This window comes from Eleutherodactylus coqui, chromosome 2 (assembly GCF_035609145.1).
Source record: "Eleutherodactylus coqui strain aEleCoq1 chromosome 2, aEleCoq1.hap1, whole genome shotgun sequence".
In the NCBI taxonomy this organism is placed as follows: Eukaryota; Metazoa; Chordata; class Amphibia; order Anura; family Eleutherodactylidae; genus Eleutherodactylus; species Eleutherodactylus coqui.
In genome coordinates this window covers 236,708,620-236,735,507 of record NC_089838.1, presented here as the reverse complement: position 1 = coordinate 236,735,507, position 26,888 = coordinate 236,708,620, and the positions used below count along the sequence as shown (strand labels likewise).

At 42.6% G+C, this 26,888-nt stretch overlaps 1 protein-coding gene across 3 annotated transcripts in view; it reads right to left on the bottom strand.

Annotated features, from left to right (window-relative positions):
• The window catches only part of PDE8A (phosphodiesterase 8A), a 261,199-nt gene that overhangs the window by 20,283 nt on the left and 214,028 nt on the right, over window positions 1-26,888 (bottom strand). For all 3 annotated transcript variants that reach the window (XM_066592664.1, XM_066592665.1, XM_066592663.1), the window contains exons 12-13: window positions 18,223-18,300; window positions 15,353-15,423 (exon numbers count right to left, since the gene is read on the bottom strand). In XM_066592664.1, the coding sequence (XP_066448761.1) occupies window positions 15,353-15,423; window positions 18,223-18,300 (149 nt within the window). The remainder of the gene's footprint in view (window positions 1-15,352; window positions 15,424-18,222; window positions 18,301-26,888) is intronic.

The following is a 26,888-nucleotide window of genomic DNA, read 5'->3' as shown; positions in this document are numbered from 1 at the left end:
ACACTACATGGAGGTCGGCGTGAAGACTTCCGCTGCTTCAGCTTCGACCTTTGTGTATCTGCGGCGTTGACAGCATGCACCCACTCAGCTGATCGGCCGGTCGAGCGACGAACATATATTTTGCTACTGGTGAACTTCAAAGTGTTTAGAGAAGAGCAGCCATATGGAGTCTTACAGATTTGCTTCTTACAGTATGTGATTTAACTTCTGATCCTTGTGCCAAATAATATAAAACTTGGACTCCCCAAACCAGAACCGAGTGCCCCACAACTACGTACCCCAGTTACCATGCATGTTCATAAATTCAGATTTTTATGCCTTTTATAGCTTTCACTACCAAGTCCCACATGTCTTCTATTAACTCCCATTGTACTCGTATTTGGCTAAACAATTCCTGATCATAAAAATAACGTTAATTAATAAGGAAACAAGCTTTACAAGTTTGCATTTGCCTGATGTCCCTGCATGGCTGAAACGTGGGTCGCCTTGAATTTTTAAAGGATGAGATAAATAAAGATGGTATATCATCTTGCACACCTCTGGTGCCTTGGGCTTTTCTCCATATAATATTACAATAGGTGGTTTGGTGAAAAGACCACGCCGAGTAGAACAGAGGACCGGATGGTGCACGGGGAAACAAATCTGCATTTTATCTGAAGTTGTAATAGACAGTTGTCGGCCGACATAGGCAAACCAACATGAGAGGAAGAGTCCCCCAATTACAGCATCTCTCTAACAGACTCGCTACAACCAGATATTCCACGGATGCCCATGTAATTGTAAAGGCATGGTGCAATACCACATTACCCAGCAGACACTGTTGATAGCAGTTTATAGCCAGGGTTGTCACCAGCCAGACCGCCTGTGTTCTGCTGACTAAGGCCCAATGTCCATGGGCGGATTTTTGCTGTGGATTCCGAAGCAATAAGCCTGCATAGCATGCTATGGTAAAACGATCTTTCATGTCCTCGAACAGAAACTAATTGCAGTATGCTCCATTTCGCTGTGGTTCCCATACGGACAGCTTCCATTGATGGGCCACAGATTCCACAGGAAAGGAGTTTGAAGGAAAAAAAAAAATGTACTGCACATGCGCGCCAGCCGGCACTTCCACGCACATCCGCAGTACAGAAAAATGAAGACCCAGACAGGTAAGCAGGGTCCTCTGCAGCGGGCAGGGTGGGATTCCGCAGCGAGCCCCTGCGTGCAGAATCTGACCTGCCTGTGATTTTGCTGGGGGACACTGCAGGAACATTGTCCGGGGGGGGGGGGGGGGGGGGGGGCGGTGGGGACAGGCCTTTTTTCAGATTTTCCACCCTTGGGTCTCATGTCCCGGAGCAGGATTCCGCCTCTGGACCCTGCATGCTATTGAGTAGATTTGCCTGTGGAGTAAAAACATGATTTCCTACCAACGAGTGGAAATAGATTGTCGTTTTCCGCTCGCGGAGAGGAATTTGCAGCAAACTGCTATTTTGTGTGGGCTACGCATGGCCGGCTTCCATTGAAGTCAATGGAAGCCGTTCGTCCTGTGGCCATTCTGCAATGATTGCAGAATCGCCGTTGGAGCTGCGTCATTGCCATAACAATGGCGCAGTGTCCTCTGTACTGCTTGTGAGTGCAGGAGCGCAGGCCGGCACATTCGCAGTACAGAGAAGACAATGCCGGACAGGCACGTGGGGGTCACCAGCTGGGCACCAGGACGAACTCTGCTGCGGGATTCCGCATGCGTCTGTCCCGCCCGTGGCCTAAGAGATGAATGGAAGGTGCATACACAGCCTATCATGGCCGATGTTGGCTGTGCACATGCTAACTTCACTGGACAACACCGCAGGAAGGGGTGACCAGCTAAGTATGAGAGAGCTTCCCGGACTCCACATCACCTATACTTATAGGCACCAAAACTTAGTTTATGGCGCTTATAGTAGACGACAGGTTCCCTTTAATACGCATGAAGGTAAATTTGCACAGTTTAATACATGAGCACCACAAAGAATGCATTTCGTCGATGGGGCACATATGCCCTGGAGTGATACTTCAAAGTCCCAACACATCCTAGATAGGACAAGTAAAAAATACAGTGTAAGCCACACTGCAGAATTGGTGGCATGCAGTGCAGCTACTGCAGTGAAACACAACATCATCATTAGTCTGTCCCAGTTAGTCTTTCATTCCAATGATGAACCCTTTTAGGAGTTAAATGCGACCATCTAATTTTTGCTCTGCAAAGGCTAAAAATCAGATGTAATATTTTATGCAAGCTTACTAAGACATTTTGGTTAAACACATATAAGGACACATTGTTAAACAAGCCTGAGGGGACTAAACTATGAAGTCACAAGGGATGGGGACAGATCCACGGGCATTCTGCTGGCTGAATGCTAGATGTAGAATGCTGAAATTAATGGGATACATTTAGAAGAAGGTCAGGCTCAAATGCAATGCCTCCGGCATTCTGCTCAGAGCCCACGTTTTCATTTTGTGCAAAGCTTTAGCTGGCGTACTAATGAAGATCTACTTTTCTGCCACAAAACATATATTGCCGTATCTGGTAACAAATTTTGCATATCAGCCTGTAAAAAGAACTTGAATAAAAATGAGAATAGGTCATGTAGACTTCGAAATGAATTTACATGGTCTGGAATGTGAGGGTTGGAATATATTCTCTCTGAGAAGGTCAGATGATGTATACTAAAATAAACCGTTCACCTTTACAGAATATTGCCAAAAGTATATGGTTATCCATCACATTCATATATCTTACTGAACATGTCACACCAAAACCATGAGCAACCATACGGCACTCATTGCCATTCTTCCAGGATGGTTTCTCCCCAATACCAGTCATGTTTTTACAAACCTTTTTGGGACACTTTACTTGTCATGCTAAAAAACAATCCCTTACACTCTTGCAGACAGTTCACACACTACCAGGGGAAGTTCAGAAGTCAGAAAGAAGTTTCATGACTGCTCTTTTGCCCTCAATCCCATTCTGTGAGCTGCGCAGACCAGGAGTCCCCAACTCCAGTCCTCAGGGACCACCAACAGGTCATGTTTTCAGGATTTCCTATAGTGAGAACACCTGTGGCAATGTCTGAGGCACCGACAATAATTACATCACCTGTGCAACACTGAGGAAATCCTGAAAACGTGACCTGTTGGCGGTCCCTGAGGACTGGAGTTGGGGAACACTGGTGTAGACTACTAGTCCCTGGTTGAGCCATTGTTGCGCTTCACATTTAAAGGGGTTGTCCCACGAATTAAAGTTAAGCTAAGCACTTCTGTATGGCCATATACATGCACGAAATATGTGCCATACAGAAGTTATATACTTACCTACAGCCCCCCCCCCCTCCCCAGTGTTGGCATCCCCGTTGTCCTGGCGCCGACCAAAGTCCTCTTCTCCCCGCTGGAACAGTCGCACCTGCGCAGTAGCCTTCTTCTTTCTTGTTGACGCTGCAAGCTGAGTCCTCCCTCGGCCGAACACCCTCCTCCCTCCTGCAAGTGGTGCCGACCAGCCAATGACTGGAATCGGCAGTGCATACATGCCACCAGAGCGGAGAGCAGGAACAGAAAGGTGCCCGCCTACCGCGATGACTTCATCAGGAGCGCGCACGTAGCGGCAGACCACCCGCGGTGCACCATGGGAGAAGATCCGCGGTGCACCGTGGGAGAAGACCCGCGTCGCCATCTTGAAAAGGAAAATTCTCCCAATGAACAAAAGCTGCTACAGGTTAGTGTGCAGCACTTATGGAAACGGTCTTAGTGTATATTTAATGCCCTTTGCTAGCTCGGGCGACTGGGCAAAAAAAAATTTTTTTACTTTTACCGCGGGACAACCCCTTTAAGGGTTTTCTAACTATTGTGCACAGAGCGAATAAGTGTCAGTTTTGTTCCTGCGGCTCCAGTCCCAGAAGTTCCTGCAACGGTCACTTATAGATCCCCTAATGCCGAGACAACAGAACAATTTCATTTTAGAGGCCATTTTAAATAACAATTATTTTCTGTACAAGAAACAATTTTATATACAAAAGGACGGGACCGCTATGGGCACTAAATTCATGCCAAGCTATGCGAATTAATTCATGGGGGATTTTGAAGAACGTTTATGATCAACGTATACATTGTATTTTACAAACATTTTATCAACAATATGCTTTTAATTTGGGATGGTGAAATGGCAGATCTTCAGTCCTTTATTACCAATGTCAATGTGAATGACTACAATTTAGAATTCACAGGAAACACCAGTCGGTCACACATCGTATTTTTAGATCTGGAAAGATCTTCGATTGATGGTAAGATCCAAACCAAGACTCACTTTAAGGAAACATCTGCCAATAGCTGTCTAAATTTTTCAAGCTGCCACGAAAGGTGTTGGAAAAGAAATATCCCCTATGGACAATTTAAAAGGATGAGAAGGAATTGCTCCTCAATAGAGATGTATGTCCTGAACTGAGATATCCTGAAAAAAGGGGTTTATAGAAAAAGGATATCCATTTATGCTCATGCTTTTGGTTAGGGCCCCGTTGTGCATACAGACAGAAAATTAGTGCCACAATGGGTATTTTTCTGAACACGCAACAAACAGCGGGATCTATTTGGGGGTAAAATTCTTCATTCATATATCTGCTGTACAAAAAACACCAAAAAACTATTTTTAAAATGACATAATTGCTAAAAAGGGGTTTATAGAAAAAGGATATCCATTTATGCTCATAGATTTTGCTTATAAAAAAGCATCAATGGAACCAAGACCGCAGATTTTAAAAGAAAACATAGCCTGTGAAAACAAACCCTTTACAAACACAAGCTTAGCACCCAAAATAATCTTATTAAAAAAAAAAAAAAAAGAAAAAACATTGAATATTTTAAAGGAGGACTCCTATTTAAAAGAGGAGACCAATGAGAACCTGATTTGGATTAAACCAGAATCAGATATGATTAAAATAAAACAACCGCTAGATTGTGGCTCTGAGGTGGTCCTATATCTCACAGAATGTCCATGTGGACTTAGATACCTGGGGCGGACCATAAACTCTTAAAGAACCTGCCTCAACAAGGACAGATTTAAGATTACAAGAGGTTATATGAAACACAGTGTATCTCGACATTTTCTAGAAAAACATAACAAGGATACCTCAGATCTCCGATAAACCCCATTGGAAAGTATAAACACTAGATCCTTTTCACGACTCAAAGCCAGAGAAATGTTTTGAATAGCACCCAAAAAGTGTGGAGACAATTAGGGGGTGAGTGGGTCGGGGGATGGTAAAGTCTCTCCCCAAGGAGAGCACCAAGAAGGGGTGTGGGGACAACTAAAAGGAGACTTATAAGGTGATGCTCCTCTGGGAAATTTATGCAAATAAGAAAGATGGAAAAATACCTCTACAGCGCCATCTGTTGGATGGCAGCATTCCTTCAAATCAAAGTGACCTTAATAACCAGTCCTCAATGATTGGGAATATTAAACCAATCCAGAAACCATGCACATTTTTCCATCTTTCTAATTTGCATGGATTTTTAGACTAGACACATTAATTTAAAAACGTATTGAATGGAATATTGGAAAAAATGTAAAACAATTTTCTTTAATCTAGATGAGATATCAAGAATATCCTCTATTTATGTACCTGTATTGAGAGTTTTTCCTTTTTAATTTTAATGTATTCATATGAATGAGTATGTCTTTTAGAGGTGGCACATATTTTTATTATGATACCCATTTCTACATTAGCAACAAAAATTATGTATTTTACCCCTTAGTGACCAGCCCATTGCCTTTTTACACCCAGGCCTGCTGGGCTTAATTCCCAGAGGACGTAAAACCATGCGTCACCTGGGAAGGACAGCCCTGAAGGTTTTGGGCGTGACCACTCCATGCTGCCGGTTACCGGAGGTAGCCGACAGCATGGAGCTGTTATCCCGGGCCGCGGGACCCCACTCCCGGTCATGCGATCGCCGGTAAAGTCAATGGACAGTAAAAAAAAAAAAATAAAAAAAAATTAGGTTTCAGCTCCCCTTACGGATTGGATCCGAAATGGGAGGTGAGAATCCTCATCCCTCGTCCTCCGTGATGCCAGCATCTTACTAGTCCTTCCCGAATCTGCCGCCGGCGCCTGCGCATACGAGTCAGACGCATTACGTCACACGCATAGGGCCGGTGAAATTGGTCAACCAAGGCCACCGGCGATGTTCCCCGACAGGATCATTATCCATGGATCTTTCCCCAGCTTTGTCGCATACGCCAGTCGCCAAAATGGCGGACGCAAGCGCAGAAGCTGGGAAGGGCAAGAGAAAATTTTACATCTCCCTGCTCCTAGCTGAGAGCTTGGATATGTCACAGGGGGCCGCAGTGAGTGTTCCTCGGTCACGTGATCACCATTATCCATAGATAATGGCGATCACGTAAAAGTTAAGACAGTTAAAGTTTGATGCTCCGTTCAGTTTAGGCCCAGTTGTGCATCCAAACAGAAGATTAGGGCCACAATGGGTAGGTTTCTGAACATGGGACAAACAGGGGGATCCATTTTGGTGTGAAAGTCTTAATTTCTGTGTATGCTGTACAAAAAGAACCATTTTTGAAATGACACAAAAAACAAAAATCATAATTTTTTCCTTCTGCTTTGCTTCAATTCATTCAAAAACAGTGGGGTCAAAATACGCAGCACACCCCTAGAGCAATTCGTTAAGGAATCCAATTTTCAAAATGGGGTCATTTGTGGGGGTTCTCTGTCGTTTTGGCCACTCAAGGCCAGACAAGTGGGCAATGGGTCCTAAAACGCCTTCAAGCAAAATGTCTGTTCTGAAAACCAGTCGCTCCTCCTTTTGGTTAGGGCCCAGTTGTGCATACAGACAGAAGATTAGGGCCACAATGGGTATGTTTCTGAACACGGAACAAATAGGGATCTATTTTGGGGTAAAATTTTTCATTCATATATCTGCTGTACAAAAAAAAAACAACAACTATTTTTAAAATGACATCATTGCTAAAAAAAAACAAACAAAAAATATAATTTTTCCCTTCGGTTTTGCTTAGATTCATTCAAAAGCTGTGGGCTCAAAATACACAGTACACCCCTATAGGAATTCGTTAAGGGGTCTAGTTTTAAAAATGGGGTCATTAGTGGGGATTCTCCATCATTTTGGCTGCTTAAGGGCTCTACAAGTGGGCAATGGGGCCTGAAACGCCTTCAAGCAAACTGTCTGATCTGAAAGCCACTGGCTGCTGCTCTCGGTTTGGGCCCCGTTGTGCATACGGACATAAGATTAGGGCCACAATGGGTATATTTCTGAACACAGGACAAACTGGGGTATCCATTTTGGGGTGCAAATCTTCATTTTCATGTGCACTATAGGAAAAAATTCCTGTGTTTAAAATGACATATTTGCAAAAAAATTTAATTTAATTTTTTCTCATCTAAATTGCATTGATTCCTGAAAAGAAACTGTGTGGTCAAAATACTCATGACCCCCTCAGTGAATACTTTGAGTGTGGTTTTTAAAATAGGGTCATTTGTGGGTGTATCTATCATTCTGACACCAAAGAACCTTTGCAATCTTGGCTTGGTGCAGGAAAAACAAAGTGTTCCTCAAAATGTTAATATCAATGTTAAATTTGCACGCCTCCTAAATGGTTAAAAAAAACAAAAACGTAAGTTTTTCCAATGTGCATCCAGAATAAAGTAAACAGATGGAAATATATATCTTATCAAAAATTTCCATAATTATGTTTGCACATAGTTTGAGATATTGCAGTTGGAAATGTGACAATATGTGGCGAAAAAACAATGTCAGAATCACTTGGATATGCAAAACCTTTACGGTGTTATTTCATGTCAAGGTGACACATGTCAGATTTCCAAAATTTGGCCTGGTCATTAAGGCACAAACAGGCTTGGTCACTAAGGGGCTGACTATATCTGCCTTATTTTTTTTAAAATTGTGAGTAGCCTGCAGTGCTTTATAATGTTTCTCTCTAGATATATCAGCAGAGTAAATTTTATACATTTATGTAAACCTCTAGTTATTTACCTCATTGGTGACCACTAATTGAGCCTCAAGAAAATACTCCTTTTTATTTCTGATATTTGGGCCCATATTGAACGACCTGTGTTTGATAAATAAAGATCACATGACCCCTGCACCATTTAGGAGACGTTACACACGGCCTGGTGGAACACAAATGCATTCAAATCACGGCCATCTAGGATGAGATGTGAGCGTGACATCACCCCCGACGCCCGGGGCTTCAGCCGGCGAGGACCGCAGTGTACGGGAGAGTCTGAAGAACATCTGCTGTATAGGTGAGTTACGTATTTTAGTTACTATAAATTCTCATGTTCAGAGAAAGAATATAGGCTTGATAAAGGTGTAACCGTACGCCGAAACGCGTTGTCATTACCCGTCGGTGTTTGCTGTACATCTGTTAGGACCAGCATATCTGGCTGTGCCCGCTGGACATGTCATCCACTGCCTGCATGTGTCACCTGCTTCATACCTGGTCTTACTTGTTGTATGTGCTACCCACTACGTATCTGTAAATAAACAAGCTCTTGAAGGATTATCTACAGCATCATAGGCTTTATGGGAGGGAGCCATCCTCTCCGTTACAGAGTTTAAAAGCACCCCCCCTAAGTAAGCTGAATACTTTTGGTTTAATAATCTCTCTCACCGCATGAAGGTTTGTCAAACCCATTGTCTGCAATGGTCACTTGCCATTCCATCTTTCCGTGACCACCGCAGCCAATCAGTGGCCTCAGTGGTTATGTGTGCATGAACAGCAGGTGACAGCTGAGGTCAGTGATTGGGTGCAGCAGTCACATTGACAATTAGCCACTCTTCCAGGACTAAAATGGCAGGGTCCCGAACAGTGATGGCTCATTTTTTGTAAAATTATTTTGACATAATTAATCTACTCACTGCACAATTGTTTACAACTTTTTTGGTCGGAAAACCTCTATAAAAGTGTTTGGCACTGATCAGTGGTAGGCACCGATAACTTGCAGGGGTCGAATTGGACCAAGGACAACATATGCATGGAGCCTCTATGTTCTCCCTGTGTTTGAGCCTAGTACTATGGTTTCCTTCCACAATTCAGAAACATCGTTAGGGTGTGTTCACACTTGCAATAACGATCAGTGAAAATCTTGTTAAGCAGCAATTTATCTGAAATGCACAAGCATTATGGTGTAAATGTGCAATTCGCATCGATGCGTTTTTCATGTGTGTGAAGGCAAAAAAAAAAAAGCACACTTGATCCCTACAGTTAGAATGGTAATTACGTAGTGTATTTTTTCCGCTTCCATAGCAAATAATGAGCGATTCTTGAACAAGAATTGCCCAAAAATAGAAAAACAAAAATCACAGCATGTCCTATCTCAGACAGAGAAGAAATGCTCATGTGAATTAACCAATTGAAATTAATGTGTTCTTTTGACATGGGAGTGCAGTCCATCTCACAATTGGACAGAACTCAAGCGTTAGAATCCCCGTGTGAATACACCCTTAATCTTATTACTTAGGAGGAGTGTCTATATGCGTCTGGCCATGAATCCGCTCTCTCAGGGGGTTGCATATATGGCAATTACATTATATACTAATTATCAGAAATCAGGGCAGGGCAACTCAATTTGCACCATATCCCGGATAATAGGGTTTCTTTTTCCTCCACACAGTACCTATTTATACAATTCTCTGTATATGTTAATGTGGTTTCACATCAACGTCAGAACATCCGGCCGGAGGTTTCTTAACAGAACCAGCTGGAAGTACTGTAAGAACAAGTGCTGCACGCAACACTTTATATTCCATCCAAAACCCGGGCAGCTTGGGGGAAAGCTGGCGGACCCCATTATAGTCCGCCCTGAGATGGAATCGTTTGGCCGTGGGGATTCCCTGTTCCTGCTGCCCGAATGGTGCAGGAAAGCAGAATCCCCAATGAAGATGTGAAACCATCTTGACTAATAACTTTGGCAGCTTACGTATTCATGGAAGTGTTACTTGGGAAGTCAGGTCTATAGAAATGTAACCTTCGGAATAAACCTGTAGCTCACTTTCTGCACTTGCATACATTCATTTAATACATTATTACATACAATCTCATTTATCTGCAGCACTGTAGACACTCGTCTTGCATGTTGTATTTCAGCCACAGCACACTACTGATATACTGTATATTTATAACCACCAGGGGGCATAGCATGGACACGCATATTTCTTTTAGAGGATTTGGAGCCCCTATGAAATGTGTCTGATGCTGGAGAATACGGACTTATTTAAAAGAAACACACATCAGAAATACAAGCACGGTATAACTAAACGTTCATGAAAATGATACTTTGCATTACCCTTACGTGCTAGACAAACCCATGGATTTATGTTTTCTTCCAGTGCCAAGAACATACAAATAAAACTGAACTTGAAATACTTAAACTACTCTTTTTGAGAACTCCCTAATACTTAAAGGGGTTCCTCATGGCGGAGTCCGCCAGCGGAATACCGCAGCGGAGTCCGCTACGGCGCCCCCAAAGCCCCCATACATATCACTCCGGATCCTCCGTACACGTCCCGCCTGGAGGACCAGCACACATGCGCAGTACAGAGCTTAACGCGCCGGCAGTGTCAGATGACACGGCTGGTGGTGGGCGAGAACGCGTATTCCCACGATACTTCCGCTGTGCTACAGCGAAAGTATAGCGTTACAGACTGCTTCCATTGACTACAATGGAAGCCTGCTGTGCGTATTCCCTCGGCAAGTAGGACACGTCGCGTTTTCTTTCACACTGCGGAATTTCGCAACGTGAACACTGAGCTATTAGGTTCAATAGAACCTAATAGCTGGGGTTAAAGCTGCAGTTTTCCACCGCGTAAAATGCAGTAGAAATGCGGTCGTTGGCATTAGCCCTTGAAGGGATTATCATCACCAAAATGTTTTATTAATTAAAACCAGATAGAGAAACATTTTTAATTTTTCTAATCTGTTTATATTTTTTTTTTAATTGTAGAATTTTTCATTCTGCTATCTATACATGACTATGGGGGTGGCCATCCTTCCTAAGCCAAATTTAACAGCATTTAGAGAGACGCTTTACAGCAGCCTCATGGGCCATCACACAACGTACATGAGGGGACCCATTGACTTGTATGGGAGACTGTTGTAGACATGCTCTGTGACCTGTGCAGAGGTGCTTTTGCAGGGAGGGGTGTAGATAGTCACAGCTTATACCTATTGTGAATGGTGAATCCTGTGTTATCCACATATAGATGTTACCTTACACTGCCTGTCATGTTAGTGAGATGACTGCTGCAAAGTTTTCTCTACAGATCAGTAAGTGACAGACTAGTATTACGTTCTGCGGTCAGTGTGAAAAATGTAGATTAGGGTTGTTTTTTTAAATATAGATTGCAATAAAAAAAAAAAATATATACATATATATATATATATATATATATATATATATACACACACATATATACACATATATATATATATATGTATATCACATTTTTGTGTCAAACATAATTTTTAACCTCCTATAGAGGTTTTCCTACATATAGAAATATAGTATACTATCCTAGCAATTGAATCATCACATCTTCAAGTTTCCTTTAGGGAATAAAATAAAAAAAACCCAAAAAAACAGCATAAAATTTTTTTTATTTAAAGTAAAAAAACCAAAACATTTTCCCCCACAATAGCCTGTTTTAAAGGGATAAAAGTACCACCTTCCCCCTAAAAAAAAAACAAAACAAAAGCATAATAGGTATTACCACGTTCATAACCAGCCAAATATTTAAAATATTTTGTGATTTATCTCACATGGTGAATGCTGTAAAAATAATTTTGAAAAATGTCAGGTTTTTGATTTTTGTTTGTTCGTCTACCAAAAAAAAAAGTAATAAAAAGCTATATAGAAGTCATGTGTACCTGAAAATGGTACCAGTAAAGACTACAACTCTTTCTGCAAAAACACAAGACAAGACCCTAAACAGCTCCAGTGTTGAAAAAAATACAAATGTTGTGGGTCTAAGACTAGTTTCAAATTCGGCTCAATATCGCGCTCGGGAACGTGTGACGTACCCATGGGTGTGAGGCAAAAATGTGTCAAAAACGCCTCCCATCCCTTCAGCACAGATGTGATCCTCTGCCATGGCTTTCAGCTGCGGAGGAGGATCAACAATCGTTTCCCATTGTTTTCAATAGAAAACCTCACATCACACACCATGCAATGTGTTTCCCAGCCCAACTGAAAACAATGGGCAAAGCCCGAAGATGGGACATGCTTCAAAAAAATGCTTATGCATATGACCCCTTCAAAAGAATGAAGTTCATATGTTTGCATCTCGCAACGCACAAATCTCGCACGATTTTCATGGCTGTGTGAAAGTGGGCTTACAGTGCAGAGATGCAATTCAATGATTTTTCTTGAAAAAAAAAAATATAAAAAAATTGTTTTTATTGTGTTAAAGTAGTAAAACAAAATCTGTATAAACTTGCAATTGTGGTAATCCTACGGATCCAGATGAGAAAGTTATCATGTTATTTTTACTGACTGGTGAACACAGTAAGAACAAAACCCGGAAACAATGGAGGAATTTCTGAACGTTTTTCCCCATCTGATCCCCCCCCCCAAAATGTAATAAAAGTTATACAACATTATATGTAGCCAAGAGTGGTACCATTAACCCCTTAGTGACAGCCCTATCGTAAAACTACGTCCTGCTGTTGCAGGACATGTATGGAGGGAGGTAGCGGCGCTATCTCCCTCCATACAGCGCGGGCATCAGCTGTTTATTACAGCTGACACCCGCGGGCAATAGCTGCGCTCGGGGGTCCCGCACGGCCCCCCCGCGGTGAGATCGGGGGAGCCGTGCAGATGTCATGGCAGCCGGGGGCCTAATGAATGGCCCCAGTGCTGCCTTACCAGACTGCCTATCAAGCCATCCACACAGGGTGGCTTGAACGACTGCCTGTAAAAAAGAAGTATGACGTAATGCTATAGCATTACGTCATACTGCAGGAGTGATCAAAGCATCGCATGTTAAAGTTCCCCAGGGGGACTTCAAAGTAATGTAAAAAAAATAATCAATAAAGTTTTTTTAATTGTTAAAAAATAAATAAATAAATAAATAGTTATAAAAGTTTAAATCACCCCCGTTTTGCCATATCCATTATTAAAAAATCAAAATCATAAAATAAAAATATGTATTTGATATCCCCGCGTCCGTAAAAGTCCGATCAATCAAAGTAGTGCATTATTTTTTCCGCACGGTGAATGTCGTCTGAAAAAAAAAAATAAAGAACGCCAGAAATACACTTTTTTAGTTACCCTGTCTCCCAGAAAAAACGCAATAAAAAGCGATCAAAAAGTCGTATGTATTCTAAATTGATACTATCGGAAACTTCAGGACATCCCGCAAAAAATGAGCCCTTGCTCAACTACGTCGACGAAAAAATAAAAAAGGTATTGCGCGCACAAAATGACCGCAGAAAATAATTGAAAAAAATTAAATATCTTTAAAAAAAAAAAAAAAAAATACAAGTACTACAGCAAAGAAAATACTATATAAGTTTGGTATCGTAGTAATCGTACTGACCCATAGAATAAAAATATCAGGTCGTTTTTGTTGCAATTTGTGTGCTGTAGAAACAGGACGCACCGAAAGATGGTGGAATGTCGTTTTTTTTCCATTTCTCTCTGCTAAGAATTTTTAAAAAGTTTTTCAGTAAATTATATGGTACAATAAATAGTGCCATTGAAAAATACAACTCATCCCGCAAAAAACAAGCCCTCATACAGCGACGTTGATGTATAAATTAAGGAGCTACGATTTTTTTTAAAGGGAGTAGGAAAAAACAAAAATGGAAAAAAGCAAAAAAGCTCCGTCACTAAGGGGTTAAAATATACAACCAAAAAAATACAATTCCCCATATGACTATGTCAGTAAATTATGGTTCTTGCAATGCGACAAGTAAAATTGCTTGGTCCTTAAGTCACAAAAATAGACTGGTCACCAAGGGGTTAATATACTGTAACTATTTGCTCTTTAGGAGAGGTAGCCAGATGGTTATCACACCTGAGTAAAGATAACCAAGTGCTTGCTTGTATCTTAATATTTTTTTTCTTTAAGGGTCCACTGGGAATCACGTTTAGAAATGTCCCGCCTTCTCTTATTTTACCCCAATTTATATTACAGTGTAAAAAACGCTTAGACAGTGTGTAACCGGTACATAGAGAACGTTCTCAAAACTGTTGAGGACTAGCAGTAAATGGTTTCTTTTCTTAAGGCCCATTTAGACAATGATTCTCAGTCAAAATTCACTCAGAGCCTTTTTTTGAGCGATAACCATTGCGTCTAAATGCACAGACATCATGCAGTTTTCGTGCACGATTTGTTTCTCGCTCTAATCTAGTTTTCTACAATTGAGCGATGAACTCTTATCAGCGGTGCAGGCTGTTATCAGTCGTCAGCGCTGATGAGATTCTTTGAGCTCGTGTCCCGCTTGTAGTTCATAGCGGGAAGCGAGCTGTAAGCACGGAGAACAATGCAGCTGTTTGCTTATGCTCTGCCTACATAGCTCTTTAGTAGCTAATTAGCTACTATAGACTATGCAAAGAGGATTGCTCAAAACCATCACTCAAACTGTCGTTTGAGCGATCATCTTTCAGTGTAAATGGGCTCTAATACATTATACATTCAGCTATTGGCAAGTAAACCTGCCCTTTAAATGGATTCAGGATCAGAGATGGATGATCATTCTTTTAGGCACCCAGTTTATGTCTGCAACAATTCTACAATACAGCTCGCTACAGGCTTTTTTATACTGCTAAACTGCTTGCAAGGATGTCGTGTCAACCCTGTAGATCTCAAGTCAAACCTCTTCGTATTGCAATTCTGAAATCAGTGTGCAGGAATTAAAGGGGCAAAAACTATTTTGAAAAGCGGCTCAGCATTGTGAAAAAACAGAAGGCACACTCATGTCACCTGAACTCCCACCACTTCTGTTCCAATGGCACCCAATGCTCCCGCTGCTCTCAAATTCTTCCTGCTCCAGCAATGATGTCCTGTGTCGATGACATCATCGCTGCAGCAGGAAGTGGAGAGCAGTGAGGGACTAAGCCCATTGGTACAGGAGCGGCTCGTTAATTGGATGAAGAGAGAGTATGCCTTCTTCTATATTTTTCCACTATGCTGAACAGCTTTAAAATTTTTTTTTTGCTTGGCCACCCCCTGTAACACCCCGATGAGTAACGGCTTGGTGAAATGTCTTTTTGGACGAATACCATTTTTAGCGCCAAGTTTGTATCAACATGTAATTAGTCAGAAAGTGAATGATTTAGTAATATTGTACCTTTGTAATAGGGGCTTCAATAGTCATCGAATGTATTCTGGCCATTGACGAATGCCGCCTTTGTGAACTACCTGCGGGATGAGAAGGAAGGCTGAATGTTATCTCAGTGACGTTATCAGAGTTATTTCAGGAAATGAATAATCCTGCACACCCAATGCATACACATACACAGAAGTGCAGAAATACTGGAAATAGTACCCCTGCTATAAGCCATTTCCCAGCAGCTTATTCATCTAGCCGAAAATCCTTTATACATTACTATTCACTAGTGGCCAAGATTTTGCAAACTTTTTGAAAAATTTGCATTTTTTATGTTTAATGGCTCATAACTCTATTTTTTTTGTGTAATACCACCATAAAAATATATAATCACTGATGCTATTAGAACAAGTGGTTGTGCTACAGCCTCTGATTGGTAGCAGCAGTCACCTGACTTCTGGCGAGGTTAGCTGTGACACCAAACACTGGGACAGCGGTGGTGCTGCAACTCAGTGGAGGAGGGGTTAGTACTGCTCAGTTTGTCGTTTTACTACAATGCGTGCTATTGTAGGGACGTTGTCTGGTAACCCGACACCCTTTTTTAATTAAGAATAGTAACATGTCTATGATATGTAGCCAACAGGTTATGGTTAGCGTATTTTTCTTTATATAAAAGACGCAGTTTTCAGCTAGATAAAGATCTTGCTGAAAAGCATCTAGATCTATCAGACCCCCTGCCTCTGGACAATAAAGTGCAAAGACCCCTGACTGCGGCCTTTATGATCAGACAGTGCGCTGATCACCGGGTTTCACTTGACCAGCAGCACTGCGCCTTACCAGGCTGCTGGGAACCGGAAGCTGGGGAGCGCTGACAGCCGGAAGCCTTTGGAGGAGGTGAGAGGGAGCGCTGCTGCGTATCTGCAGCTGATTTCCAGTCAAAATCTGCAGCATTGGTACAGATTGACAGTTTTTTTAGAAGCAGAATTTGGTGTGGAAATTTCAGAGTGGCCTCAGTAGTAATAGTGTCTCCTATACCAGCCCCAGCTATAATAGTGACCCCCCCACAGTTCCCCAGTAGTATTAATTCTCCCCTATACCAGCCCCAGCTATAACAGTGACCGCCCACAAGACCACAGTAGTTTTAGTTCTCCCCTATACCAGTCCCAGCAATAATGGTGACCCCCCCCCCACAGTAACCCCAGCAATAATAGTGAAACCCCACAGTAGCCCCAGCAATAATAGTGCCCCCCCACCCAGAAGCCTTTTCCTGGTCTTCACAGCGCTGCTTCTCCTCTCAGCACTGCTGCCGGCATCAGTGTATGTGCCCACACCACGCCTCCTCCCCCTCCTCTCCCGTTGTGGAACCAAAGAGGAGAGGTGAAGGCAAGAAGATCTAGGACGCGGCAATGTAATCCGGTAATCCGTCCGGTAATCACTATAATGGTGACCCGACGTCTTGAAAGCAGGACAAAAGTGTGACTAATTGCTGTTCCGCTAGGGTCCCGGAGGAAAGCAGGACACAGGGTGCCTAAGCGGGACTGTCCCGCCTAAATCGAGATGTCTGGTCACCCTATGTATAATGTAAATATATATGCTTGCTTCATTGTTTCAGTAAAACACACTAGCTTTAATAATTCACTGTTAACCCCCTTTTCCATACTAGACCCCCAGAGATGTTTTAATTAGTATGAAATATTTTTCCCTGTATTCTGTTGTCTAAACCTGGGTTTGTCTTATAGTCTGAGAAATACGGTAATTCCTAACATTCCCCATGCATAAGTATTTTTCACAAATATATACATATGAGATCAAACACTGCTTTCTACCAGGGTTCAGCTGAGGCATCTCATTTTGGCAGCAAAAATAGTGCAGCAGAGTGATTGTCATGAAAATCATGGAAATCCCAACTGTAGGAGGCATTTTACATAGATCTGATTCAGACTATGTGCGATGAGCAAACTTTCATATGATCATTCATCTCCCATTGTAAATCTTAGCAGCATATTCATTGACACAGGATACTTTATTTTAGCTGCACAAAAGATGTAAATCAGACAAATCAGCATTTGCCTGGGTGGATCGTTACCCGGGAGCAACTCTACATGGGCCGATTGGACAAACAAGTGTTCATGCCAGAGCGTCAGCCCGTATAAAGGGGCCTCAAGTTGATAAGATCCACCGGTTAAAGTCTGAATCTGTCTTATGATGGATCTGCCAGTGTCATTACTTTAACTAAAGCCATGATGCAAGGCTTAAATAGAGCTATTTTGTCTAGAAAGATGCGGCATGTTGGTAGCCCGACATAGCCCATTATAGTTCTAGGGTCCATCGGGTGCTGCTCATACCAGTTAAGTGTGAGGTCAAGTAATTCTATTATTTTCATTGTTCAGGTCCTGTGAGCCGAATAATGGAAATAGTGCAGGAGTCAACTCAGCATTAAAGGGTCACTTAGCATTTACATGTCAATCTGCACTATGTTGCCAAAGAAAAATACCCGGAAGTGCCATTTTAGACACAAAGAGAATCTCACGATTCTTGTTTGCCTGAGTGAACGAGCCGGTAACGTCATCACCAGCTCGTTCACTCTTGGGCAGCCCGTGTAGCCGAATGGCTTAGCCTCAGAACGAAACCGTACAGTATTGGGCGGACCCCGTTGACTATAACGGGGTCTATTCAATTTCCACTCCAGCTGCCTGGCTTTTAGATGGGAGAAAAAGCACTGCATTCAGCGCTTGTTCTTCCGGGATTTTGAGACGGATCTGTGGAGGAAACTCCAGTGCAGATGTGAAATCACCCTAATAGATCTAATAATTCAAGAGAAATACAATACGTTTTTAGTGATTATAAGGGTTAAAGACTCTTTATTCCCAGCTGCTGAAAAGACTTCATACCATCACTTCCTCGGGAGGTAGTTGACCTGACATCTAAGGAACCTTTCCGCCTGTCCTTGTGTCTGCTGCTCTGGATATCTGTGGGAAAAGTAATGTGTTTCAGTCAAGGCTTCTGTTATCAGATTGCAGAAACAAACCCTCTAAAATAAATTCAACACAGACATTTAAATCCCAATTACAGAGACTATAAAATCTCAAAATGATGTATATCACTTTTCAAAGTTTATGTACACTGAATGGTCACTTTATTAGAGACCCCTGCCCTTTCAGAACGTGAACTTCCTTGTATGAAAATTAGACATATGACCATGGAATGCAAAATAAATCCAAGTAACCAAGGTTTCTGTAGATCAGCTTCGATGTGAATCCACATTAAAATGAGAAAAACAAGCAATCTGAGCAACTTTGAACAAGGCATTGGCATCAGTGCTAGACTAGCCGGGGCCAGTATTTTAAAAACTTCCCACCTTGTGGCGTTTTCTCATGTCCTTGTGTCAAAATTATACCAAGAATGGTGTGATCGAGGAAAAACACCCAGCAAAGGGGAAATCCTGTGCAAGTGGCTGAAGGCTAAGAGGAGACTTGATAGCGGTCTACAAATATCTGAAGGGCTGTCACAGTGCAGAGGGATCAGCCCTATTCTCATTTGTACAAGAAGCAATGGGATGAAACTGAAAGGGAGGAGACACAAATTACATATTAAAAAAAAAAAATCTTTGACAGTGAGGGTGATCGATGAGTGGAACAGGTTGCCACGGGAGGTGGCGAGTTCTCCTTCAATGCAAGTGCTCAAACAAAGGCTGTACAGACATCTGTCTGGGATGATTAAGGGCTCATGTCCACGGGCAAAATATGATTTAGGATCCGCAGTGGATTACCTGCACGCGGATCCGCACCCCATAGGGATGCATTGACCACCCGCGGGTAGATAAATACCCGCGGATCGTCAATAAAATGGATTTTTAAAAAAAATGGAGCATGAAAAAATCTGGACCATGCTTCATTTTCGTGCGGGTCTCCCGCGGGGACGGCTCCCGCGGGCTTCTATTGAAGCCTATGGAAGCCGTCCGGATCCGCGGGAGACCTAAAATAGGAATTTAAAGCATTTACTCACCCGCAGCGGGCCGGGAAGCTCTTCTCTTCCTCACGGCCGCATCTCCCTTGCTTCAGCTCGGCGGATGTGCCCGGCGCATGTGCGCGGCACGTCGACGACGTGCCGGCGACGTGCCGCCGGCGTCAGGAATTCATCCGCCGGCCGAAAAAGAAGATCCGGCCGTGAGGAAGAGCAGAGCTTCGCCGCCCGCTACGGATAGGTAAATTCTTATTTATTTGTATTTTCAGCGCTCACGTCCGCGGGGCAGGAGGGACCCGCTGCAGATTCTACATGTAGAATCCGTAGCGGGCCCGATTTTCCCCGTGGACATGAGGCCTTAGTAAATCCTGCACTGAACAGGGGGTTGGACCTGATGACCCTGGAGGTCCCTTCCAACTCTACCATTCTATGATTCTATCAACAACTCATTGATTAAAACGGTCCAAGAAGAATACCAAAAATCGTTCTGAGGAACAGGCGGTACACAGTCAGAGACTGCTGATAAATACAATCCTAGTGCTCCAACTAATGTGTCTGAATGCACAACACACAACTCCTTAGCATGGATGGGCTATAACAGCAAAAACAACTAACTGTCTAAGCGAAACAGAAAGGCAAGTTTCCATTGGGCAAAACATTACAAAAAGTGGAACATTGCCTGGTCAGATGAATCCAGAACAGGACACCCGGGCCCTAAAGCCTTAGTGGACCCATAATATCTCCCTTCTCCATATCAGAGGAGATCAGTACTATAAATGAATCATTATAGTTAAAGGGCCATGTTAAAGGTTTTGCATTGAGGCCCAGTAGCTACAAGTTACTCCTCTGAAGCATGGATACCAGTGAGGCTGCTGCAGCAGTACAGTTTGCTGTATGGCTAAATGCAGCCCTGAAAAAAAACAAACAAAAAAAAAACAAAAAACTATAAGCCTGGCTATATCTTGCACACAACCTCTCATTCACCCAGACTTCAGATTGGAGACACCTAAATTTGTAGGATAATAAGATTTCTGGGGCTAACATCTTAGCAGTTGTCAAGCCTTATATGCCGTATATACATTACTGGAACAATTTACAGTCCCCAGCAATAACTCACACCATGACCAGCCATTTACAAGATACTCCTAACATTTCAAACCTCAGAATAAACCATGGTGGATGAATTCCCATAACCTCCGAAGAAACATCTCTCTGTACACCTCTATAGAGTTCTGCACAATATATATCTGGAGGATGAACACTTATTGAATGGGAGCGAAAAGTTGCCCTGCACACGGCTTTCTTATTCCCGTCATTAGTACAATTTATGGTTTATTCCTCCCCCAGCTTATTTCAATTTCCACACACCTGCACATTTTCTAAAACTTCAGCAGTTTCTGATGGACGGGCACCGCTGCCAACCCAGATATAAAAGTTTCATCCCTGCTTTATCTACTAACAATGCAGCACTAGAAGAACTGGTTATGAAGGTCTTCATTTCTCTAGACACTAGACCATCAATCACTGTGTCCACATCATTGTGTGTATGGAACAGCAGGCAAATAGGCCACTGCCAGGCAGATGCCACCAGAATGTTCTATGACCTCTTACATTCACTCGGCCAACTACCATCTACTTTCAACTGTCAACGGAAGCGAATGAGTCAAAGACTGCAGGATTGCTAAATATGATGTCCACTGGACACATAAGAGATGGCAAAAAGTGGAAGAGTAGAGCATGAGTGGACTCAGAGGTAGAGAAGAGGAGACAATGCCAGAGAACCCGAGGATGAAGGAGTCAAGACCGCGACAGTGTGCACCAGTCAGGACCCTGTAACATCCGACCCCAGATTTGACATCAGTTTACCCGACTGTCGGCCCGTGTAACAGGGCCATAATAAAAGATGTGCATGTCTTAAGAATAAATTACTACACTAAAAGGTTTTGTTATCATACATTTGGGAGGAGGATCCTTTGTGTATGTTTTACATAAAGACGGCAAACAATAGCTTTGTTTTTCGGTTTCATGGCAGAAACGGACCTTATTCTGTCATGAAGACTAGGAAATCAACACGTAGGCATTTTTTGCTAAGATGAATGTAAAACTTTTGCATTCCAGAACAAAGACAGAAGCCATTTAGACGAGTACAGGGACGCTCTACCCATTGGTTCAGTTTTCTGGAGAATTTCTCTCCCTTAGCACGGATTGAAAGTGGACTTCTCCGGCTGCTGATTTACAAGTCAGATGATGCCATTTATGAAGATGGTTCTCTGTTAAGTCAGATGTTGCTACTTTTCCATTGATGTGATCAAGTTGCAATCTTTATCATTTGTGTAATATACAGTTAGGGCCAGAAATATTTGGACAGTAACACAATTTTCGCGAGTTGGGCTCTGCATGCCACCGCGTTGGATTTGAAATGAAACCTCTACAACAGAATTCAAGTGCAGATTGTAACGTTTAATTTAAAGGGTTGAACAAAAATATCTGAAAGAAAATGTAGGAATTGTACACATTTCTTTACAAACACTCCACATTTTAGGAGCTCAAAAATAATTGGACAAATAAACATAACCCAAAACAAAATATTTTTTTTTCAATATTTTGTTGCGAATACTTTGGAGGCAATCACTGCCTTAAGTCTGGAACCCATGGACATCACCAAACGCTGGGTTTCCTCCTTCTTAATGCTTTGCCAGGCCTTTACAGCCGCAGCCTTCAGGTCTTGCTTGTTTGTGGGTCTTTCCGTCTGAAGTCTGGATTTGAGCAAGTGAAATGCATGCTCAATTGGGTTAAGATCTGGTGATTGACTTGGCCATTGCAGAATGTTCCACTTTTTTGCACTCATGAACTCCTGGGTAGCTTTGGCTGTATGCTTGGGGTCATTGTCCATCTGTACTGTGAAGCGCCGTCCGATCAACTTTGCAGCATTTGGCTGAATCTGGGCTGAAAGTATATCCCGGTACACTTCAGAATTCATCCGGCTACTCTTGTCTGCTGTTATGTCATCAATAAACACAAGTGACCCAGTGCCATTGAAAGCCATGCATGCCCATGCCATCACGTTGCCTCCACCATGTTTTACAGAGGATGTGGTGTGCCTTGGATCATGTGCCGTTCGCTTTCTTCTCCAAACTTTTTTCTTCCCATCATTCTGGTACAGGTTGATCTTTGTCTCATCTGTCCATAGAATACTTTTCCAGAACTGGGCTGGCTTCTTGAGGTGTTTTTCGGCAAATTTAACTCTGGCCTGTCTATTTTTGGAATTGATGAATGGTTTGCATCTAGATGTGAACCCTTTGTATTTACTTTCATGGAGTCTTCTCTTTACTGTTGACTTAGAGACAGATACACCTACTTCCCTGAGAGTGTTCTGGACGTCAGTTGATGTTGTGAACGGGTTCTTCTTCACCAAAGAAAGTATGCGGCGATCATCCACCACCGTTGTCTTCCGTGGACGCCCAGGCCTTTTTGAGTTCCCAAGCTCACCAGTGAATTCCTTTTTTCTCAGAATGTACCCGACTGTTGATTTTGCTACTCCAAGCATGTCTGCTATCTCTCTGATGGATTTTTTCTTTTTTTTCAGCCTCAGGATGTTCTGCTTCACCTCAATTGAGAGTTCCTTTGACCGCATGTTGTCTGGTCACAGCAACAGCTTCCAAATCCAAAACCACACACCTGGAATCAACCCCAGACCTTTTAACTACTTAATTGATTGCAGGTTAACGAGGGAGACGCCTTCTAAGTTAATTGCAGCCCTTAGAGTCCATTGTCCAATTACTTTTGGTCCCTTGAAAAAGAGGAGGCTATACATTACAGAGCTATGATTCCTAAACCCTTTCTCCGATTTGGAAGTGGAAACTCTCATATTGCAGCTGGGAGTGTGCACTTTCAGCCCATATTATATATATAATTGTATTTCTGAACATGTTTTTGTAAACAGCTAAAATAACAAAACTTGTGTCACTGTCCAAATATTTCTGGCCCTAACTGTGTGTATATATATATATATATATATATATATATATATATATATATATATATATATATATATATATATATCATATATCATATATCATATATCATATATCATATATCATATATCATATATCATATATATATATATATATATATATATATATATCATATATATATATTTTTTTTTTATTAACAAAGGGACATTTATTCATCACTATGCTTGATTACCACTTAATTTGAATAAATTATTATTGTTAAAACCTTCAATATTATCTTACTCGCTTTAAAGCTGTATCCAAACCTGAGGTCCCCTGTCCACAGCCGTTGTGGAATATCGCTAGCGATATTCCGCAGTGGGGGATGAGGGGGAAGACCTGTCAGGTCTCTGCGGTGAGCCCATCTGACAGATAGGCTCACTGTGGAGAATCGCGGCAAATCCCAACATGCCGCGATTTGAATCCTGTGAGTGGAGAATCGATATGATTCTCCGCTCATGGACAGGGGGCTGCACTTTCCATAGCAACGCTGCGTTACCTGTGACTGGATTACTGCCGTGGATAATGCAATATAAGAACGCCCGTGGACGGGCAGCCTAAATCTTGTTCCTTGTACCAAAACAAAAAGGAAAAAAATATTTTCAGCCCGATTAAGACCAGTAGTACACTAGGGTTTTTATTTCAATCCGTGTGCTGTTTGAGTAAAAGATGCACCAGAATCAGACAGCACAAAAGCCCTATATTAGTGAATGTGGCAAGCCACACATCAGTTTTTTTAAATCCTGACACATAGTATGCTAGGCTGGAAAAAGACAAAATGTCCATCCAGATAAGCCTGCACCCCCCCCCCCCCCACCTCCTGCCTTATTGATCTAGAGGAAGGCAAAAAAACCCCGCAGTGGGCAGAAGCCAATTTACCCTCATTCTGGGGGAAAAAATTCCTTCTCTACTCCATAATGGCAGTCAGAATAATCCGTGGATCAACATTTGAGATCAATAACCCTTCCTGTAATGCCTATATCCTGGAATATTGTAGCGCTCTAAAAAGACGTCTAGTCCCCTCTTAAAATCCTCTATTGATTTTGCCATCACCACATCCTCAGGCAGAGAGTACCACAGTCTAACTGCTCTTAGAAGAACCCCCTTCTGTGTTTGCGATTAAATCTTCTTTCCTTTAACCATAGAGGATGCCCTCTTGCTACCGTTACAGTCCTGGGTATAAACAGATCCTTGTATTGTCCCCTAATGTCCCCTCTACACAGTTATTTGGTCGGCCCTTAGCAGTCTTTTCTAGGATGAATAATCCCGATTATGATAGCCTCTCTGGGTATTCCAGTCCCGTCATTCCATGTATTAGTTTAGTTGCCCTTCTTTGAACCCCTTCAAGCACTGCAACATCTTTCCTGAGCAGCGGAGTCCAGAACTGTACACAGTATTCCATGTGAGGCCTCACAAGTGCCTTATATAGGGGGAGGATAATGTTCTTGTCTTGCTGAGCCACAACTGGTTTCCTTTTATTCATAGTTCTTTTATTTTTGAAGGGTATAAACTGCTCCCATGAGGTATTTAGGATGTTTTTGAACTGCTCCCATTTGTCGCATGTACTACTATTTTTGTGGACGCTGTCCCAATTAATGTTGCCGATAGTAGTTCTAAGCTGATCAAATTAGGCTTTGCTGAAGTTTAGTTTTTTGTGTCGCCCCCTGATAAGGCTTCCTATTAATTATGTCTGAAAGGAAAAACATCAGTTGTTTCTGGATGCAACGCAGATGAGTTTTGTACATTAGTGTGTGCTTAGCCTAAACTATACAGATTTTCCATAGCAATAGGCATCAGAAGGGCAGGGGGAAAGGAACAGGGGCAGCAATGCAGCAGAGATTTTAACAGTTAAAGAAACAAAATCAGGTGATAAAGCACATTACATGGGCGGAGGAAAAAAAAGCTTTGTCATTTGTCCTTTTATTCCATTAATGAAAAGCCCGTTACACTTTACAGACAGACTTATTCCTGCAGGCGCCAGCAAGCCAAAACAGTGCTGTCACAGAATAGTCAGTGCAGCTCAAGTATTTGGATTTATGCTCAGCTGCCAAGTAAAGTTAATTCTTGTTTCTGAGATGCCGTGCTCCGTCTCTTAATGTACGTACGGATCCCCCACATAGTCACACGTAGGAGAAACGCTGCAGTCCACAGCAGGATTGGCTGAAGAAAATCCACAGCATTTTACAGTACAAGCAGTATGGATGAGAGATCAAGACGTCTCAATCACACTGAAAAGAAATCTGCTGCGTAAACTGACCTGCAGTGCAAAATTGTAAGGCTGGGTTCACACGGGGCGGAATAGCCGTGGAATTTGCATGCAGACTTTCTGCACGGAAATTCTGCCAGCAATTTTTATCCCGGGGTAAAGCAGCAAAGTGGACGAGATTTGCAAAAATCTCATCCACACGCTGCAGAGAAGCCGTTGCGGCCAAGCCGTGATTAAAGTGACATATCACGCGGAATTCAAAGCCGCGACATGTCAATTGTATCACAGTCTCCGCTGCGGCCTCTCTCCTCTCTATGGGGAGAGACGGCCGCAGCGAAATGCAGGCGGCGAAGTTGCTTCACGACCCACGCCCAATGGCACGAGTTATGAATCTGCCTTTCTGCCGCGGAAATCTTGCAGTATTTCCGTGTGGTCATTCGGCGAGATTTCAGCAGGATTTACGCTCCGTGTGAACCCAGCCTAAATGTGCAGATCTTCAGTGGGTCAATGTATGAAATCCGTGTGTTACACGTGTAAGCTGATGCAGATTTGCTACGTGTGGACATAGTCTTAGGCAGCAGAATAGCCAGAAACCCCTACTGATAAATCCTCGTGTAATAAATGTAGACAATTTTTTCCTATGGCCGCTGTCAAAGATGAATTTCTCTGATTTCTTGAGGTAGTCCTGACATCATTTCTCAGCCGCAACACCTTCTTGGCCATCAAAGTAATCAACAGAAGAAGAAACAGAGCAGATACCTTAATGAGAGAGCGTGAGGGATACTCCTGATGGCCCAAGACAGCACATTCATATGAGATCTCTACGCCACACAGCATTTTGAGGATCGATCCTACTTTACTATGGAATATCTGTCTGGCGTAAGCCTGGCCATGAGGGTTAGAATGTGCGGCTGCTTGGACATCAGTGATGGGAGTAGATAATCAGTAGAAGGGCGGGGGGGGGGGGGGGATTCTGAAGGTGACATGACAGGTATCCTGGATGTCAGCAGAACAGCCCCCATTTTACCATGGCCCTATCAGGTGAACGGTCTTCAAATTCATTACTAGAAAGGAGCCAAAATTGCCATCTTAGCTGGATGCTGACATAAAGCATCTTCTGGAAAGAGTGCTGCATTAGAATCCTGAGAAGAGGCTGGATGTGTAGAAGAACATCAGACATCATCCTTTCTTTAACACCATAGGTCGGGAGGACCTGGAGCCGAAGAGAGCACAACCGCCATTCAGACGAGGTCAGAGAATTGTGGAGAATCAAAACCTGCAGTGACTAGAGGATATAACAACCCTTACACCCCACGGACAAATTTCCCTTCACATCATCAAGCTGGACCCAGTAAGATCCTCCTCCGCCAGGGTT